We start from the raw sequence: 20,772 nt of genomic DNA on the forward strand, positions 1-20,772 counted from the left end.
ATCTGGCCGCCTCACCAGGTCTATCTGCGGTTTGCACTACAGGACTGTCACTATCAGTTCCACACATTACCATTTGTCCTCTCCACAGCACCGAGGGTGTTCACCAAGGTCATGGTGGAGATGATGCTCCTTCTCCGCAAACAGGGAGTGAACATAATTCCATATCTGTACGATCTGCTGATAAAGGCATCTTCCAGGGAGAGACTGTTGCAGAGTATTGCTCTCTTAACTCAACTACTTCGGGATCACTGGTGGATCCTGAACCTTCCAAAGTCACATTTGGAACCGACAAGGAGACTGCCCTTCCTGGGGATGATCCTCGACACGTGCAGAGGGTGTTTCTACCGGTGTAGAAAGCATTGGTGAGCCAAACAATGGTCCGGGATGTCCTGAGGCCAGCCCGGGTATCGGTTCATCAGTGCATTCGCCTTCTGAGAAAGATGGTAGCCTCCTACGAGGCTCTACAGCAGTCATTCCCAACCACGGTCCTCAAGGCACACCAACAGTGCAGGTTTTAGTGATATCCAGGCTGCAGCACAGATGGTTAAATCAAAATAACTAAGCTACTAATTAAGTCACCTGTGCTGAAGCCTGGATATCACTAAAACCTGCACTGTTGGTGTGCCTTGAGGACCGTGGTTGGGAAAGCCTGCTCTACAGTATGTAAGATTCCATGCATGGTTCTTCCAGCTGGATCTCCTGGACAAGTGGTCGGGATCACATCTCCACATGCACCAGCGGATACGCCTGTTGCCAAAAGTCAGAATTTCACTCCTCTGGTGGCTCCAAAATTCTCACCTACTCGAGGGCTGCAGGTTTGGGATTCAGAATTGGATTCTTCTAACCACGGATGCAAGTCTCGGAAGTTTTCCCCCGGGTGACTGCCCCCCAACCTCTAAGGTAGGTGGTCAAGTCAGGAGTCTCTCCTTCCAATAAATGTTCTGGAACTGAGGGCCATATACAACAGTCTTCTACAAGCGGCACATCTTCTGAAAGACCAAGCCATTCAAGTTCAGTTGGACAACGTCACAGCGGTGTCCTACATAAACAGGCAAGGCGGAACGAAGAGCAGAGGTGCAATGTCAGAGGTAACAAGAATCCTCCTCTGGGCAAAAAGACACGCATCTTCATTCCGGGAGTGGACAACTGGGAAGCGGACTTCCTCAGCAGACACGATCTTCATCCAGGAGAATGGGGCCTCCACCGTGAGGTGTTCGCAGAGGTAACAAGCCATTGGGGCGTACCTCAGATAGACATGATGTCCTCTCGTCTCAACAAGAAGCTTCGGAGGTACTGTTCCAGGTCATGGGACCCACAGGCAGTGGCGGTGGATGCCCTGGTAACTCCGTGGGTGTTCCAGTCCGTGTATGTGTTCCCTCCTCTTCCACTCATCCCAAGGATTCTAAAACTAATAAAAGGAACAAGAGTTCAGGCGATCCTCATTGCTCCAGACTGGCTTGGTATGCGGATCTTCTGGATTTACTGATAGAGGATCCGAGGCCTCTTCCTCTTTGCGAGGACCTTCTACTACAGGGGGCGTTCGCCTATCAAGACTTACCGCGGCTACGTTTGACGGCATGGAGGTTGAACGCCAGATCTTAGCTCGGAAGGGCATTCCAAACAAGGTCATTCATACTCTGATCCAAGCTAGGAAGGGAGTAATGTCTAAGCATTACCATCGGATTTGGAAGAAGTATGTGTCTTGGTGTGAATCCAAGAAGTTTCCAACGGTGGAGTTTCAATTGGGACGTTTTCTCCTCTTTCTGCAAGCAGGTGTGGATGTGGGCATATGCTTGGGCTCCATAAAGGTCCAGATTTCGGCCTTGTCCATTTTCTTCCAGAAACAATTGGCTGCTCTCCCTAAGGTTCAGACGTTCTTGAAAGGTGTTCTGCACATCCAGCCTCCCTTTGTGCCTCCTTCGGCACCTTGGGATCTTAATGTGGTGCTGCAGTTCCTGCAATCGGATTGGTTCAAACCTTTAGAGGAGGTAGATCTAAAGTTTCTTACTTGGAAGGCGGTCACACTGTTGGCATTGGCATCTGCAAGACATGTGTCGGAATTGGGGGCATTGTCGCACAAGAACCCCTACTTGATTTTCCATGAGGATAGAGCTGAGCTCAGAACGTGTCAGCAGTTTCTTCCAAAGGTTGCATTGACTTTCCATATCAACCAACCTATTGTGGTGCCAGTGGCTACTGACACCTCTATTACCTCAAAGTCCTTGGATGTTGTGAGGGCTTTGAAGATATATGTGAAGCGAACAGCTCATCACAGGAAGTCGTACGCACTATTTGTCCTTTATGATCCCAACAAGATTGGGTGTCCTGCTTCTAAGCAGATAATTTCTCGCTGGATCAGGCTTACTATCCAGCATGCTTATTCTACGACTGGTTTGCCTATTCCAAAATCCGTTCAGGCCCACTCTACCCGTAAAGTGGGTTCTTCCTGGGCGGCTGCCCGGGGTGTCTCGGCTCTTCAGCTTTGCCGAGCAGCTACTTGGTCAGGGTCAAACACGTTTGCTAAGTTCTACAAGTTCGATACTTTGGCCTCTGAGTACCTTAAGTTTGGTCAATCTGTTCTGCAGGAACCTCAGCACTCTCCCTCCCGTATTGGGAGTTTTGGTACATCCCCATGGTACTAAATTGGACCCCAGCATCCTCTAGGATGTAAGAGAAAATAGGATTTTAATTACCTACCGGTTAATCCTTTTCTCGTAGTCCGTAGAGCAGGCATGTCCAAACTGTAGCCCTCCAGCTGTTGAGAAACTACACATCCCAGCATGCCCTGACACAGCATTAGCATTCTCTGACAGCAAAACTGTGTCAGGGCATGCTGCGATGTGTAGTTTCACAACAGCTGGAGGGCCGCAGTTTGGACATGCCTGCCGTAGAGGATGCTGGGCGCCCGCCCAGTGTTTTGTGTTCCTGCATTGTTACTTGGTTAAGTATTGTTGGTTCAGCCGTTGCTGAATCATTTATTGTTGGTTAGCTTGGCTTTCTTTTTGTTATGTGTGAGCTGGTGTGAATCTCACCACTATCTGTGTATTTCCTTCTCTCGAAGTATGTCCGTCTCCTCGGGCACAGTTTCTAGACTGAGTCTGGTAGGAGGGGCATAGAGGGAGGGGCCAACCCACACTGTTAAACTCTTAAAGTGCCAGTGGCTCCTAGTGGACCAGTCTATACCCTATGGTACTAAATTGGACCCCAGCATCCTCTTTGGACTACGAGAAAAGGATTTACCGTTGAGTAATTAAAATCCTATTATATTCTCTACTGGATGAACGTGGTTTATCGTGAACTCAAGTGCACAAGGCATTGTGGAATAAATATAAATAAATCTAGTGGGGCTTTTGATGATGATCTGAATAAAAATGTGCTGAGGTTTGATTTTAATACATACAGTACCTAAAGATGAGTTCTGAAAGCTCCATAATTTACTTTGCCAGCAGATATTGTCCTGGTGGGATCAGTCTGAGGAAGCGAGACCAACAGCAGAAGAACATTGGGAGGGGTATTGGCTTATTGTACATAACCATCTCTCTTGCTAAGTTTAAAGCATTATTAGTATATTTGCTGCAGTGTGAAGCTGCTATATTATGAGTAACCCTAGTTACAATCCCAACGGTCGGGACCACTGCGCATGAGAAACCGGCGCCGGAATCCCGACACACGTTGGTATGCTGGAACGCCGGAATCCAGAAAGGGACCAGGACACTGACGCCGGAATCCCGACTGTCAAGACAGCGGGGTGGGTAAGTACTACTTCGGGGATGGGGGTTAGGTTTAGACAATCCCAGGGGGATTTAGTGTTAGGGAGGGTGTGTGAGGGGTTAGGGAGGGGGTGCTAGGGTTAGGCTGCGGGAGGAGACTGTTAGGTTTAGGGTGCAGGGAGGGGGTATTACGTTTTGGCACTTCCCTGGGGATTAGGCACCTAAAGGTAGGGGAAGGCTTAGACTGCTTGCCGCCCCATGTTGGGATGCCGCTGTCTGTCTCCTGACCAGCAGCATTCCGATAACCGGCATTCCATACCCAACCCGTCCATAAATTGCTGCACAAGTGAAATGATCTCACAGTTTCCAGAGATTTAAGAGTTTCACTGAAAAAGATAAATTATAATAACACAATGAGTAAGTTTATGGAGGAATCTCAGTAATGAGTTGATTATCCAGGACATACTGGTCTGGTACAATACCTAGCAATTATAATCCTTTCCTCATACACTGTAGTTCTAGAAAGTTAAAATGGCTAGGTTCTAACATAATAGTTGTACATATGTAGAGTGGAAAGCTCTAAAGCCAATCACTGCAATTCATAGCTCACTATAAAACACAAATAGTGAATAGAGTGTTAAGCTGGCCATACACCATAATTATACTGGTTGGAACGATAGTGTGTGGGGTCAAACGATAATCATCCATTGCTTACAAACACTGCAAAAATTGAGCGGTCCAACTAGTTGGGTAAATCAAACGTTTGATTTTTCCCAATTAATCGTTTTAGTGTAGGGGGAAAAGCTGGACATATAACAGACCAACATTCCTCCAACCATCCACATGGCCAACTAGCCAACTTGTTTGTCCAACTAAAATGGTGTCCCACACGCCTAACCCACTTTTTCATCAGACCAGACAATGGGCTAGGTGCATCATCGCTTGGAGAGTGATAAAATGGAAATTGATAAACTACCAGCCAATCAGCTCCTGTCATTTTTCAAACGGGCCTGTGACATGACAGTTAGGAGCTGATTGGTTGGTGCTTTTTCTCTCCATTTTATCACTCTCCAAGCGATGATGCATCTAGCCCAATGTCTCTCCACCTTGCGAGGTCACAGCAGTAGGCGCACAGTGTCATGTTTTAAATAAACATTTACCTTTTTTTTTTTAAGAAAAAAAAAACTTTTGCATGGCTATTTCAATAAAACTAGGCTTATTTTTTACATTTTGTACAGTGAACTGCAGGTCCCAGCATGGTTTTGACTGCAAAGGCTAGCTGGCACTTGGAGAACCAACCTTGTAGTTCTGTATGTCCTGCAGTGTTTGTTTGTTTTCTTTTGTTTTTGTTTTTAAGTCTTTTATTGTAGAACTACACAATACAAACAAAATCACTTTCAAAAGAAAAGTGTTTACATGACATTTTGAGTAACACGAGTAAACAGATACAAGAGATTCAGTTGGAGTGACAACCACACATAACATATGTTAAGGACAAAATGTGCCATTATGAAATATGCCTGACCCATGGAGGCATAAGAGTCTGTACACCAGGGGAGACATTGCTTTCAAAACAGAGGGCGTCCTGAGGTGAGCATCGCTAAGTTGTACCAGGAGGTTAGAGTAACTGCTTTCCGGAGTGAGTTTTTCACAGGGGTGGTAAAGCCCCGTACACGACTAGCGCATACACACTGAACGATATCATTCGGTGACGTCATCTCCCACGCTCCCGGAACATGCAGCTCAACGATATAATACTGCCTGAATGAGAACGACCAGCAGGTACGTGCATTGTTCAGGCATATACACTAGACCATATGAACAATAGATCTTTATAAAAAATATACCGTTCATATCGTCTAATGTATCGCCCAGTGTGTACAGGGCTTAAGACTGTGGACGTACGGCAACTAGAGCTCAAATTTTTCCCTGCTTTATTAGTTGACATTTCTAACCAATCTATCTGACATACGAACGATATCCGAGGCATTAACAGGACCAAAGTCAGGGCATCTGATGATATCCATTTCTGCTGCGGGGTGCACTGGGCTCCACAAGGAATGGACAATGGGGTGTAGAGTAGCATCTTGATCCGAGGCACCAAGGCTCAAAGCTTTGACTGTTCCCAGAATACATAGCGCCGCCTCCTATATCACCCCGCCTCCCTGCATAGGATCTCAGTTTTGTAGTTGGTGCTGCAGTAGCAGGCACTTAACAGATGGGCTGCTCCAGGCAGCCCTAAGAAGAGCTTTTTTTATGAGGAAAAAAGTGAAGACTTCAAGGGCAGCAGCAGTGTTACATGTCAGTGGACATTCACGGCTGCAGCTCCGGCTCTCCCCAGCGGCGCTGTACACTCCCGAGCCCTGGTTGCCGGGTAACTACAGCAGGAGGCTCCGGTTTTCTTCTTGTCAGGCACACACGACGGGGGCTCTACGGGATCGCGTGGCCGCGCTTCGGGAGGTGGTAAGTGGGTCCCGCTTGCGGGACCCGGTCTTTATCGCGATCCGGCGCGGTCAGTGGGAGGCGGGCCGAGCGCGCTGGCGGTGGACACTGTGGCAGTACAGGCGATCCCACTAGATCACCAGGGTATGGGACAGGTCAGGTTTTCTCTATAAACCCTTTTATTAGAGCCCGCAGTACCCGGTGGTTTTGCCAGCAGGGGGATAGAGCTTGGACCTGAAGCCCCTCCCCCAGCCCCAGGGCGCCATTTTCTGCAAATGTTCCCGCCCTGGAGCTGCATATCTGTCTCTCCCTCACTCCCTGGCAGTGTCTGCGGCGACATTATCCCTCAGCTCACTGTTCCTGGGAATGCTTGGGCAAATCCTCCTATGTAAAGCCGCCTGGTTGTCAGTGCTGTGACTTTACAAGACACTTAAGTATTCTACCTGCCTTTTTTAGTCAGTGTTAGTTAAGAAAGAGTGCATTTAGTCAGGGTTTATTAGTACAATTACCCTGTGATATAACAGTACACAGTAAGAACTGGATGTATATCTATTGTTATATAGCAGTGTAAGCTAGTCCAGTGCAGTATTATTGTTAGTAATAACCTCTGCATTGTACAAACTGTGACTATCTGTGTGTGCATTTAATAGCTGAGTGTTGTCCATTTCGTGTCTTTCACTCAACCTGCTATCCCTATATTCTATAACCTGAGGGGGCTTGGTGCGTCAGGTTTTATCTAATATAGGACTTTCACAAAGATATACTGTATTACGTATTCTTCTCTGTGATTTAGTCACCATATCTCTCCTTTATCTCTGCTGGTGCTGACTACACTGCGCAGGGGTTTGGGCTAGAGGTATTGTGCTGCTGACAAATTGTACTGTGTTACCTGATACTGCAAGTTATATCATGTCTGCTTCTGAGGGTAACGGTTCAGGGGCTGAACACACTGCCGGTGTTGCTGAAGCCACAGATCCCTATGAGGAGAATATAGCAGTTCTGGGGGCTCCTTGCCCCCCAGTGGGACGGTGGCAACAGGGGCAAATAATGACCCGCCGTGGGCCGCTTTTTCCACGCTTCTGCATACGCTAGTTCATAAACTAACACCCCCTATGGGACCCCCAATGCCGGTGCAACCGTTTGTGGTCCCTGCAGCTAACCCGCCGTGGGCGGACTATGTATCTGCTCAAATAAAGAAGTTGAACCAGTCCCTGACTATTAAAAAGTCTGACCGTCGCTCGCCTACGTCCAAGGGGTCCTCTAAGCGAGCGCTCGTCTCCTCACAATGCACTGCTGTCACTGACACCTCGTCTGATGAAGACGGCACTTACACTGACCCCACAGGTTCTGACTCAGATACGGCTGATGGGGAGGGTGGTTCACATGTGGATGTTCCTGATCTTTTAGAGGCTATTAAGTTAATTTTACAGATTACGGATGATCCAGAGCCATCCGTTCCTCCTAAGAAACCAGATAGGTTCAAGCGTCAGAAGGTGATTAAACAAGTAGAAGGTGCTAGATAAATGAGAAGTAAAATCTGATTGGTTGCTATGGGCAACATCCCATCTTAAATAGAACTCCAATCTTAGTAAATTTACCCCCGTGACAGTACAACTTTTAGAAAAACCTTGCGCACTCACACTTGCATTTATCTCCACTTCCTGTAGCCATTCACATCCTCTCGTCTCATGTAGACATCGATGATATCCTTGGTGTAGATCACATCCTCTTCAGTCCAAGTGGGCATCCAAAGGGTTAAACAAAAACACAAGATCCGAACCAATATGGACTAAGTAAGTTTATGTGTCATTGTAGGAGCCGCCAGCCAATCAGCAAGCTCCTCCATAAGAGCTGCCTGGTGATTGGCTGCGAGCGGCTACGTTGTCACTCAAACTTCCCTTATAGACATCAATGGTGGGAGAAGCCATTGTAGTCTTTGGTGAGAACCACTACATTGTATCCCATTATGGGAACCTCAAGGTTAACCTCTATTAACCTTGTACTTTCCTTCATTCACAAAGGATAGGCGAGTATGGATGTTTTTTTTTACAGCTATCGTGGATGCCAACATGGTGCTGGTTTTTAAAAATCAGGGTGACCTCACACATTTTTCCCCTTGTATTTTAGAACCAGGTTCGGCTTAAAGAGCCCGGGTTGCTATGATTGGGGGGGACCCCAATTAGGTTTTTTGTTCTATTTTTTTTTTTTTTTTTTTTTTTTAATCTACTGATCTGTGCAGGCTTCATCTACGGGAGTGTTTGGCTGCAGACAACACGGGAGCCAAACACGATCACATACATCATTGAAAAACATAATGAACTAAAACACGGGAACATAGTAAATTCTCGTGTTTTAGTTAAGAAAAAGCACCAATGTCTGATCGATCTCACCTGTGTTTAACCTCAGGAAACATGATGATTGTTAGTAAGTTTACCCCTGAGAGTCCAACAAAAGCCTTATAAGAAATCTACATTTTTGCTGTTATATAGGAGCTGTGTAACAATTTGTAACGCATTTCTGCATATGATGCTGGGATAAGGTGTTTATTGAGCTTTATAAAAGCTTTAAGTCTCTATAGATATATTAGGAAAATCCACCGTCTCATTTCGGACGGTGGAGTGGGCGTCTGATTAATATAAAGAAAGGATGTCGCACATCCCAGCCTGGGGCAATGGCACAGCCCACCGTCAAGTGCATGTCCCTTATGTGCCTATGTTAGACAATATCTGGGCAAATAGTATACAATTATCTGGCTGGTTGGAATGGAAATCTGGTAATGGAGGAGAGGAAATGACAATCAACTATTTGCTCCCAAACACTGGTTAACGGACAAAACCTGTCGTTCATACAAAATGGTTCAATCCGTGATTTAACCAATGTGTCTGATTAAGAGCACCCAGTTCCGTCCCCATCATGGATCAGCTGTATCTCATCTCTGGGCTTCTGGAGGAAAGGTAGGCAGGCAAGTACGGGGGTAAGAGGTACTGGCAGAAGAATGGGGAGATTTCTGATGTAGATACAGCAGCAGTTGGTTACATTTCCTATTGTCTCACAGTATATCCTTAGGTCTTGTGATATTATTGCTGAGCTTATCATGCTGCTACAGCTCTTAAGCAGGAAGAAAATATGTCCCCTACTGTGATACATGCAAGTCCCATAGCACTGCAGCCTAGTGCTGATAATCTGCACCGTGCCTCCTGGCCCGCCACAATGTGCATTGTGAGATGGACATCAGCACTGGACAGCGCACATACATACCTGCAGGTAATCCTGTCGATGCGTGAAAAAATAACAAGCCATAGAAGTATCCTTATCGTCTTTCAGTAATATCTGCTGGGTTGTTACATGGTTGAAGCTATTGTACAAAAAAGTGATTCCCTCTACATCTCTACAAATTGCTTTGGATCTAGTTCATTTAATAATATCACATACTACATCATCACCCCAATGGCTGATATTATTGTAGCCTACAGAAAATGCTTAAGGGGAAATGAAGTTCAGTAATACGTCCAGCTACACAGGCCACAGATATTTCTGATTCATCCATATTTGGGGAAACTGCTGTTAAATTGAGAGCAGAACCTTCTGAGAAGGCGCAGCGTGTTGTGTACGGCTAATCTGCCGGTGTTACACCTGCTAGGGCTACTCTAGCCATCTGAATGTCACTCCATTCTCTCCTTTTGGAAGGGGAAGCTGAACGGACAACCTCCTCAGACTCCCAGTCCAGGAAAAGCCAACCTCATATGGGATGTGCTGTGTGATACTTGCCTGGAGGTGCCTTTATACTGGGAACAGACCCCTAAAAAATGGTAACTACTGGTCCGAGAGTTCTGCCTGCTACGGGCAGGAGTGTGGGGTCTGCTTCAGCCAATACTAGGGAAATATGGTGATCTGCCTGAACAGGCTGTCCTGGGAGAGACAGTATGATGTAAAGGGATTTGTACTTTTGGATTTAATTTCACCAGAAGAAATCCACAAACTTCCCTCCATACCTGAGACACTGAGTCAAATTAGAAGTCATGCTCCGCCTCATAATCTGAGGTGAAGATCTGCCTTTGAGTTGCAGAAAGTTTTGAGGCTTTTTTCTTTTAATTTCTCTGAGAAGGAAGAGGATGATTCTTCCACTCTCCCTATTAGGGTCACCTTAACAGGAGAGTGGGTCAGGGTGTCAGTCACAGCGTCTCCATCTCCTGTTCGCTGAAAATAAATCTGATTTAACAGTAGCCCCGCACAGTGTGCATGTGACCGGAGCACAACCTAGCCTGCTGGGAGCAGATTCACTATTAGCCAGCAGGGAAGTGATGTCAAACTTTCACTTTCTCAGCCAGCAGCAGATTGGCTGGAGGCTCGCTGCTTATACCCACCTGATGTTGATAGGGGCAAGCCTCCTGACAAACAAAAATTGCAGGTGGGAGCTGCCGACTAGGTAAGCCCTACATGTTGAACTAGACTAAACATATGCAGTGGAAAGAGGCTTTGAGGAGGTATCTGTCATCTGGGACTGACACCTCCTCTTTGGCGAGCATAGCAGACAAAAAAAAAAATCACGTCACATGTTCCAGCTCCTCATGGAGGTGCTTACTGCTACCCTGATGCTCTTCGTGCTCATAGCATGGGGTGTTTAGAACACATATAAGCATTGCTGGAAGCAAGTTCTCTCTCTGCACAGTGTGTTTTCTGCCTGTACTAATATCTGCAGTCACCAATATACAGTATACACAGATGAGAGAGATGGTCCAATCAGAAGTCCAGACACTGTCACATTGTGAAGGTTAGAAGTGGAAGAGGGGGCGGGGCTGGACTGTGAGATGGAGGAGGGGGCAGGGTTGCACGGTTAAGACAATCGGAACTCATACTAGGAGCTGGGGGGTGGCGGGGGCGCATGGTTTGCTCAATCAGGACTTACACAGAGAGGAGGATGAGGGGACAGGGCCAGGCAGCTCTCAGAAAAATCCATCCCATCAGTGAGAGTAGCACAGCATAGGGCCAGCTGTGCTGTGTAAATGGCCCTGTGCGGTTTAGAGAGGCAGGGCGTGGCCCGTCCAGATGAATTGCCATCAGACCAGAACTCTAAAGACAGGTCAGTGCACTCTAATCCAGAGGCTTTCTGGTTACGGCTTATCTCCAATCCCTGTACTCTTGACTTAGTCAGTGATATTATCATCTACATTTACAATAATGTTAACATTTTTATAAGTGAATAGATGTATACAACAGTTGGTGATCAGGGGGGTGATTCCGAGTTGTCCGCTCGCTAGCTGCTTTTAGCAGCATTGCACACGCTAAGCCGCCACCCTCTGGGAGTGTATAAGAGCTTAGCAGAATTGCGAATAGAAATTTCTTAGCAGTTTCTGAGTAGCTCCAGACCTACTCACAAATAGCGATCAGTTGAGTCAGTTTCGTTCCTGGATTGACGTCACACACACGCCCAGCCACTCCCCCGTTTCTCCAGACACTCCCGCGTTTTTCCCTGGCACGCCTGCGTTTTTCCGCACACTCCCAGGAAATGGCCAGTTTCCGCCCAGAAACACCCACTTCCGGTCAATCACACTCCGATCACTTCAACGATGAAAATTCTTCGTTCGGACGTGAGTAAATCTACTAAGTTTTGTGCTAAAATACTAACCACATGCGTGCTGCGTACCATGCGCATTTTTGCCTTAATCGCTCCGTTGCGAAAATCGGCAACGAGCGAACAACTCGGAATGACCCCCCATATCTCAGACGCAGCAATGAGTTGTCTATAAAATGACAGAAGCTGATGGGTTGCTATGGTCAACGTCCACTTTTTCTCTTTAGAAGGTGCATCTCCCCCTCAGTGTGCTCAGACATTCAGGAAGATTTATGTTGCTAACGGGCCCTACACACTTGCCGATGTATTACATTTTTACGATGATCGATCATTGTCCAAACTGACTTGCATTGCGACGGAGTAACAACGATGAACAACTGCGGAGCCGCCCATCGTTCATCACTGGTGCATACACACTTAGCAAATTGAACGATTTCTCGTTCATTACCGAACGAGATCGTTCATATCGCCCGCACACATCGGCAAGTGTGTAGGGCGCTTTTCACATGGTAAATGGATCAGAGTGTGTATAGGCCAGAGTTTCCCAAACTCCAAAATTACAGTCTAGGTTTTAAGGATATCCATTGTTTGGTCCAGATGGTTAAATCAAATTGACTGAGGCACAATTAAGTCATCAGTGCTCAAGCATGGATATACTTAAAACCTGGATGGCAACGGCAGAGTCTGGGAAACTCTGGATAGGGTACAGGTACACTTTATGGAAAAGGTGCCAATGATTTCTCCCTGCAGGTAGAGTCTAATCCTCTTGGACTGTCCATGAGATAAGCACTATGACTCCAACTTGGTTTGCAAGATGAAAGAATTCAAAAACTTTATTGACCTATAACCTGATTAGATTATGCCAGATGAGAACCAATATAGTACAGAAAGTTGTACAGAAGTTTACATAGAAAACTTTACAGGTCTGTACCATATATATATATGTCCAGAAATTCTACATCCACTGCAATAAGGAATGCTCAACACTTGAATCTGTTTCTTTGTATTGTTACCATTGAAGCACAATTCACAGTAGTGATATAGTTCCCAAATATTTTTTTTTTTTTTTTTTACTTTCCCACAGGCCAAACCAAGCTCGTTAATTTTATATATTTAACATTAAATTTCTGTACAGTGAAATCTACATCAAACAAAGGAACGTAATTATAACAGCAGACACAACCTAGACTTGCTACAGGGATTCAAGTTCCAGGTCACTGGAGGAATTGCTCTTAATTTTATTCAAAGCCCTACAATTATTTTACAGATTATTCAAATGCGACGTCATCAGCCTCTGCTTTGAAAAGTCGGCAGCAGTAACATCAGGGCTAAAAGTATTAAAGAAAACTAAAAAAATATTTTTTTTTCAAATCTCAAAAAAATCTAGTGCATTCCATAAATGATATAATAATGGGATCTGCAAAAATTCAGCGAAAAAAAAAGGAGGAAATCAAATATTGCAGGAAGATCGGCAAATAGTGTTTTACGGCTTATATTACAGACCTGCACATCTGTACATATTTACCCCCTAGATGTTCAGAAGTTCATAGATAAAAGGAGTGCAACATAAATTAGAAACATCAGATTTCTTTTTCGTTCATCTCAGGGACAACGTAGGTTAATTCTTCAATCCAAAATATGAATGAGATAATTATGACTTTTGCCATATAACCCCAGGGGTCTTGGATTACTCAAATTACGTTGTGCATGATAAATCCATGTGTCCTCTTTCCTCCAATGATGTGCTGTGCTGTTACAGCAATGGAGGCTGGGAAATTATCCCGTCAAAGAGACAGTGTCCACTGCAAGACAGTCTGGAGTGTAATGAAGTGACAGTGTCATTCTAAGCAGCTGTACCATTAAAACCGGAATAGAAAACCGTTCTTGTTTAAAGGTTATCTCGACAGGCAGGAGTCTGTCTCTTGTGATCAGAGGACTGAAATTCAGTAGCCTCTGCGTGTTGTCCTGATCTGTCCTGGGGGTCCAGATCTGGGGGTAGAGAAATTTTAAAAACGAGCCCAATTCGGTGGAAAAATCTTCTAAGAATTGCACGCAGTTCTGGGATTAAGTCAAACTGGATGGTTTCACACAATAGGGGATAATAGAAGGAGGCGTGAGCTTTAAACTGCAACAGAAAGAAAATACAAAACATCAGTATTTGTTTTTTAAGTTAATGAACCTTATGGCTATTTCTGTCCAGTAAGGAGGAATACAATTTTATTTCATTAGCACTAATGCATACCCGCTCATCACTGATCTTCAGGACCTTGGTCAGGAATAGTAGCAGAAGGTTAGTCCAGGCTTCTCTGTGACTTTCTGATGTAAGGGTTAAAAAATAGCTCAAAGCTTCACTGCAAACACTGTAAACGAAACCAATAGACAATATCATTTAGTATATAAACTGCTCATATTTTACAGCATAAAATACAAGAATAAATTTGCTGACAAATTGAACTTGTTTTATGTTAATAGTCAAAGATAAACTCTTAAATGACACTATAACAAAAATAATTAAAAGTACTTAAGTAACCCATTACTGCAAGAAACGTCACACATGACTAGCAGACAGTTTAATTAACTTCATAACCTCTAATGTCCAAAAAATATGTTAATCTGTGACAACCTACAGAATGAATTCCAAATGCTGCCGTATCTGCTTGGCTTCCTGCTATAAACTGGTACCGATAATTTGCATGCAGATAGTTAACTTGACGAGTGTGCAGTTCTTCTATACAGTAAAACCTGTTAGTTTGGAATGCACTCACTGGTAATTGGACCAGACTCAACGGAGAATCCGGCACAGTATTTGAATGCATATTTTAAGTCCGCTAATGAAATCGCCCAATGCCAAGGTAAAGAAACGCGTCACTATGGAAAGACATATAGATAAACACATGAGCTTCTGTATATTACTGGCAGGCTGGGGCTTTTGATTAACAGAACAAAGATGGACCCCACAAATCATGGACCTCTTGTTGGGCAGATTTACAGGTACACTCTAGCAGCAGGGAGTAATGAAAACACTGCAATACAATAGTTATATACTCCACAATATGACAATACAGTGACTATACCAGCAGCAGGCTGTGTATTCTAGGTTATTAACTTGCAATTATTAATTAGCGCTCAATGTGCACACTGTATTCGTTCCTGCATTAACACTGTGGACTAATTGGAAGCAGATACTGTGCTGGATGCTCTGTTGAGTCTGGTCCAATTACCAGTGAGCATAATCCAAACAAACAGTTATTACTGACCCACTAATGAGGAATAGAAGAACTGCAAAATCAAGTCAACTACTCTGCATGCAATTTACTGGTTTCAGTCTATAGTAGAAAGCAAAGCAGATATAGCTGTTGGAGCATCTTAAGTCTGTGGTCACAGATTAACAAATGTCTTGGACATTAGAGGTTTTTAGTTATTTGAATTTCTATCTAATTAGGATGGTGTCGGGAAGAAGACCGGCATCCGACTCCCGACACCGGAATCCTGACAATCCCAAACGTAAGTATGAAGTGGAAGGTTAGGGGTAGGCTGCGAGAGGGGGGGTAGGTGTTAGACATTAGGGTTAGGAAGGGGAGAATTAGGGGGAGGGTAAGGGGTAGGATTAGACTACTTACAGAAATGTGTCGGGATTCTAACCGCCAGGATGCCGCTGTTGGTTTTCTGACCGTCGGCATCCTGTCGGGATCCCGTACCCAACTCAAATTTCGATTTCGGTTTTTAACTGTTGTTTGTTGTTTTAGAGATTTATTAAGAGTTTGACTTTGACTAGTAAAATAAAAAGTTATATTTCATATACTGGTCAGCATCTTTATTCTTGTAGTCAGTATTTTTGGGTAACTCTTGGGGTTTTCCAGGCTCATTAGTAGAAGGGAGCAGACAAACATTTAATTCAAAAGGATAAATGAATATTAGCATCTGATGTGTTTGTATGTTTAGGTTATACACGGAGCGAAAACGGATGACACGCAGTTGTGTGAGAGATCTGATATAAACTGTTCTTACTTCAGTAACCGTTGTTGGACCTCATCCCAAGCACTCTTCCGACTCTCATCCATGTACATGCGGAAGAGGATCCGCAAACCACAGGCCAGACTGCTCGTCTCCTGTTTCAGGAGATTCGGCTTTGATTTACCTTTGAAACCTAGGGATTTGGGGAAAGAAAACAGAAGTTTCATTTATTTTCTGACAAATATATATATTTTTTATAAGTTGCTTATTTATATAATAAATGAAATCATTAGGGGGCACAGAGTACAGAGACTATTGCAAGACGGCTGAAATAATGTCTACGTCCCACCTAGAACTGTTGGTGTGAATGATAGAAAGAACTTACTTTTTTAAAATAAGCAGATAAAAACAGGACTGGCGTTTCTGCAAATGAAAGTCTAGCTGCATGTGCACTCTGCACCCTTATTTCTGTACAAGACAGACATTGGAGACACTCACCTGCTTTCCAGAGAGCCGTCCTCTGCTCATTATTGGAGTTAAAAGCTTTTGCAAATCTGTGAGACTCGAGCAGACAGTCCAGCAGTTTGAAGAGTTGCTGTGATGTGAGGAAGCGATACATGCCTTGATCTTGAGTGTCGACGTGGACATCAAGGTGCACTGCATCCCTCTGTGAAGGACAGAAACAAGCAGCTTCATTTCGCCAGCTGTCACTCAAGCACTAGGAGAGCGAAGACGCTTGTTAAGTGTACAGAGATATAGTAAATACACTAAAACCCGTCTCTACCTGTCACCGTTACACTTCTATCTGTGCAGGCATAAACAGAACGATCTATCTAACTTCATCTGATGCAGTTGGGCCAGCTCTGGCCAATCAACCAGATATCCTTACAAAGAAATAAGGTTTGAGATAAAAATATGGTTAAAAAAAAAGAAGGGGCAGACCAGACGGGCCAAGTGGTTCTTATCTGCCGTCAAATTCTATGTTTCTAATCAACAGATGTGGTCTTGAGATTAAGGTGACTAAAATGTGCTTTGGCTATCTAATTGTACATACATCAAAGAGCCATTCACTGCTAAAGGTTCAATTGCAATTACCCCTGTTCTGTTTCACCTGTACAGCCTCAAACATCGGACCAGCCATAGATACCTGGGAGAGATACTCAAGATCTATGCAAGTCAACTGCAGCAGCTGTTACAGGGTGAGGACTGTAGACCTGGGATACAGTAACATTGCCTCCCCCCCTGCATCCCGCCCCCTAAATATCCCGAAGGTCGGCATGCCGACTAACAGGGACTATTCCCACTTGTGGGTGTCCACGACACCTATAGAGTGGGAATAGAACCTGTGGTGGCGCAAGTCGCTGCACTCACCACCTCCCCGCCGGCATTCCGCCATCGGGATGCTGCCATTGGTCTCCTGTCATCGGTCTCCTGACTGCCTATCATTCAATCCCGACCCGTAGACCTCAGGTGAGCCTGCCGTAAACAGAGGACCATGTATACCATCCTGGATTGTAAACTATGAAGGGGATAATATCGCTCAGAAACTGTAAATGCCCCTTTAGCCTTGCACTTAATGTTCATTTACATTTATCACAGAACGTGACAATGATCTGCTATGTATCTCCTACAGATTACACAACACACACCTGAGCTGCAGCCAGGTTCTCCGCATCCTCCTTTCTACTGGTTGCTGGGAAGAACACAATGTTGTCGATGGTCTGGATGAGTTCCAGCTGAACCACACATTTAATTAACAATGCAGCAAACAGCTTCTGGTCCGGAACTTCTACAAGAAACAGAGTCAGGCACAATGATTTATCTCTTGGAAGAAAGAACTTTCCTGTTCAAGTTCAAAGCAATTTCTTATCTCCAGAAATGATATTATTGATGAGTGAGACAATCTAGCATGCCTTGTAGTAATGAGAACACATAATGCTAGGGATGCATTAGGTCAGCAATAGCTCTGGTAATTATCTGAAGCCAGTGCTTGTACAGTAGCTATAGTGTGCACTACACAGGTGTTCGCTTACTTTCCTTTTTATTAGTTGCATGTTTTGTGCATGATTGTACACAGTAACGCACAGATCCACATTGTAAGATCCTACACTAAATAAACCTTCAACTCACTCGCTGCGGATCTTGCAGAGTAAGACTCCTCATTGGTGACCACTGTTATTCCAGGCTGGGTACTTCGCCTGCCATCCACTGTCCGTGGCTGGATGGTATCATGGATATCCACAGACTTCTGAGATACAGAATCCTGAAAGACACAATTTGCAGTTGTCACAATGTTTTATACTGTAAATGAACACACAATACACCAGGGGACTGTCATTACACTGCCCGGATCTAGTGATATCAGCCACAATTAGGCTCAGGTTACACTGGAGCCATTAGTGATGAAAGACACAGGTGAGGTAACACTGGATCTATCACTGATGACAAACACAGGTGATCAGACAGATCTTCCATACTGTACCTGGGCTTTCCTTCTCTCAGAAAAATCCCTGATGGTGTCACTATGGCGACATCACCAAAACAGCTTCAATGACTTGAAAACAGTGTTGACTTTAGTGCAGAGCTTTGCATTGGCCACTTCAATGGAAGTTTGTAGAGCTATACTGAGGTCCACTGAGATTAGCACACTAGTATTAATATGTGATTCAAACGTGAACCTCTCACGTAGATGTGTAACCTAGGAAACCCGTCTGTATATTATGTGTGTATGGTTTCTTTTTTACAAGTACAGTCTCATTATTTAATAGCCACAATGTTCTCACAACTTAGGGGTATATTCAATAACTGTCGGAAGCTGCCGTCTTGTCGGAAAGACAGCTTCCTATTCATTACGGCCCCATTTTTTCCGATAAGTCGGGAAACCCGACTTGTCGGATTGCTGTCGGAATGCACGCTGATCGGCGTGCATTGTCTGAAGCGGGGCCAAACCCGACAGGTTTTAGCCCCGTTTCCGAGAATCTCAATCCGACTTTAAAAAAAGTCGGATTGAGATAAGTGAGCTGAGAGCAGGAGATGGGGGAGCAGCGGGGGAGAGAAGGGACCCAGCGGCAGTGTCTACCCGCTCCTGCAAGCGACATCCGCTAGCTGGAGCCGGGTGGACGCTGCTGTGAGCCTCCGCTGCTGCAGACGCTGCTCTCCCGTCTCCTCCCCCGTCCGCTGCTCTCCTTCCCCTGGCGCCAGAGACATCTCACCTCCGGCGCCGCTGACCCTCTGCTCCGGCGCCGCTGACCGCTGCCCCCTCACCCCCGGCGCCGCTGACAGCTTCCTCTGCCGCTGCTGTTAGTGCACCCGCAGCGCTGACAGCAGGTCAGGAAAAAGGGAACTGCCAAATCCGACAGTCGGATATGACCGCTCCTTTGAATAGGGGTTGTCGGGTCCATTCCGACAACTGCATGTCGGAATGGACCCGACTCTTATTGAATATACCCCTTAGCATGAACGAGGAGAACGCTTCAGTGTACGTTATATTCCTTCACGTAGTGGGATAATGGGAGCCAAGTCGCTGAAAGCCAGGATCGGAGTATGGGGCTGCATGCTTCAGAGCACTGCTGCCACCAAAACCAACCAAGTGGAAGAAAGCCTGGCCACATCAGTGTAAGTCTCCAGACACGGGACTAGTAAGGGTTAAGCAGCAGCTACTGGCTGTATTTGGACTGTACAAAAGAATGTGTAACTCATCATATAAATGTGCTCATTAAGTATAACCAATGCAACATGGCAAGAAAATTAAAATCTTTCTGTAAACTCCCACCCAGCGATCCTCAGCTAATCACTGCGGCTTCAATGGAACGCCTGGCAAAATCCTCTTTGTGGGACAAAGTACCAAACATTTCTCCATCAACAATAATAAACTTCAGTTGTTCCTGAAGAATAATCTTGTAAGACTAATACACTGTATATAAAATATTACATAAATAATAGGGTATATATATATTATGCTTACCAGCTGTTTATCAGACTGAGCACTTAAGTCAATATCTCCAGCTGCAGGTTTCCACGTCAGTAGCCTGTACAGGAGAAACAGTGAGACTGATACCATTGCAGTGACTCACACTCTACACAGTTACACTGCAGTGACTCACACACCGTACAGTTACACTGCAGTGACTCCTCACACTCCGTACACAGTTACACTGCAGTGACTCACACACCGTACAGTTACATTGCAGTGACTCACACACCGTAGACAGTTACACTGCAGTGACTCCTCACACACCGTACACAGTTACATTGCAGTGACTCACATACCGTACACAGTTACACTGCCGTGACTCCTCACACTCCGTACACAGTTACATTGCAGTGACTCACACACCAAACAGTTACACTGCAGCGACTCACACACTGTACACAGTTACACTGCAGTGACTCACACACCATGCAGTTACATTGCGGTGACTCACAACCTGTGGAGTTACACTGCAGTGACTCACCCACTGTGCACAGTTACATTACAGTGACTCACACACCATGCACAGTTACATTGTAGTGACTCACACACCATACAGTTACATTGCAGTGACTCACACACACCATGCAGTTACATTACAGTGACTCACACACCATGCACAGTTACATTGTAGTGACTCACACACCATACAGTTACATTGCAGTGACTCACACACACCATGCAGTTACATTACAGTGACTCACACACCATGCACAGTTACATTGCAGTGACTCACACACACCATGCAGTTACATTACAGTGACTCACACACCATGCACAGTTACATTGTAGTGACTCACATACCGTACACAGTTACATTGCAGTGACTCACACACCAAACAGTTACACTGCAGCGACTCACACACTGTACACAGTTACACTGCAGTGACTCACACACACCATGCAGTTACACTGCAGTGACTCACCCACTGTGCACAGTTACATTACAGTGACTCACACACCATGCACAGTTACATTGTAGTGACTCACACACCATACAGTTACATTGCAGTGACTCACACACATTCATTTATATAGCACCATCAGACTGCAGAGCTCTACATAGAGTATTGTATTTGTCATTCATATCCACTCCCCTCGACTATAAGCTCTCTCTCATGCAG

At 45.1% G+C, this 20,772-nt stretch overlaps 1 protein-coding gene across 1 annotated transcript in view; it reads right to left on the reverse strand.

Annotated features, from left to right (window-relative positions):
• Positions 1–12,526: 12,526 nt before the first annotated feature.
• Positions 12,527–20,772, reverse strand: part of ARFGEF1 (ADP ribosylation factor guanine nucleotide exchange factor 1) — a 331,110-nt gene continuing 322,864 nt past the window's right edge. The window contains exons 33-39 of the mRNA XM_063923866.1: positions 19,643–19,706; positions 17,809–17,941; positions 17,328–17,467; positions 16,177–16,345; positions 15,733–15,871; positions 13,967–14,084; positions 12,527–13,849 (exon numbers count right to left, since the gene is read on the reverse strand). Coding sequence (XP_063779936.1) covers positions 13,613–13,849; positions 13,967–14,084; positions 15,733–15,871; positions 16,177–16,345; positions 17,328–17,467; positions 17,809–17,941; positions 19,643–19,706 — 1,000 coding nt within the window. The 3' untranslated portion in view covers positions 12,527–13,612. The remainder of the gene's footprint in view (positions 13,850–13,966; positions 14,085–15,732; positions 15,872–16,176; positions 16,346–17,327; positions 17,468–17,808; positions 17,942–19,642; positions 19,707–20,772) is intronic.

The sequence above is a fragment of the Pseudophryne corroboree genome, chromosome 5 (assembly GCF_028390025.1).
Source record: "Pseudophryne corroboree isolate aPseCor3 chromosome 5, aPseCor3.hap2, whole genome shotgun sequence".
Lineage (NCBI taxonomy): Eukaryota > Metazoa > Chordata > Amphibia > Anura > Myobatrachidae > Pseudophryne > Pseudophryne corroboree.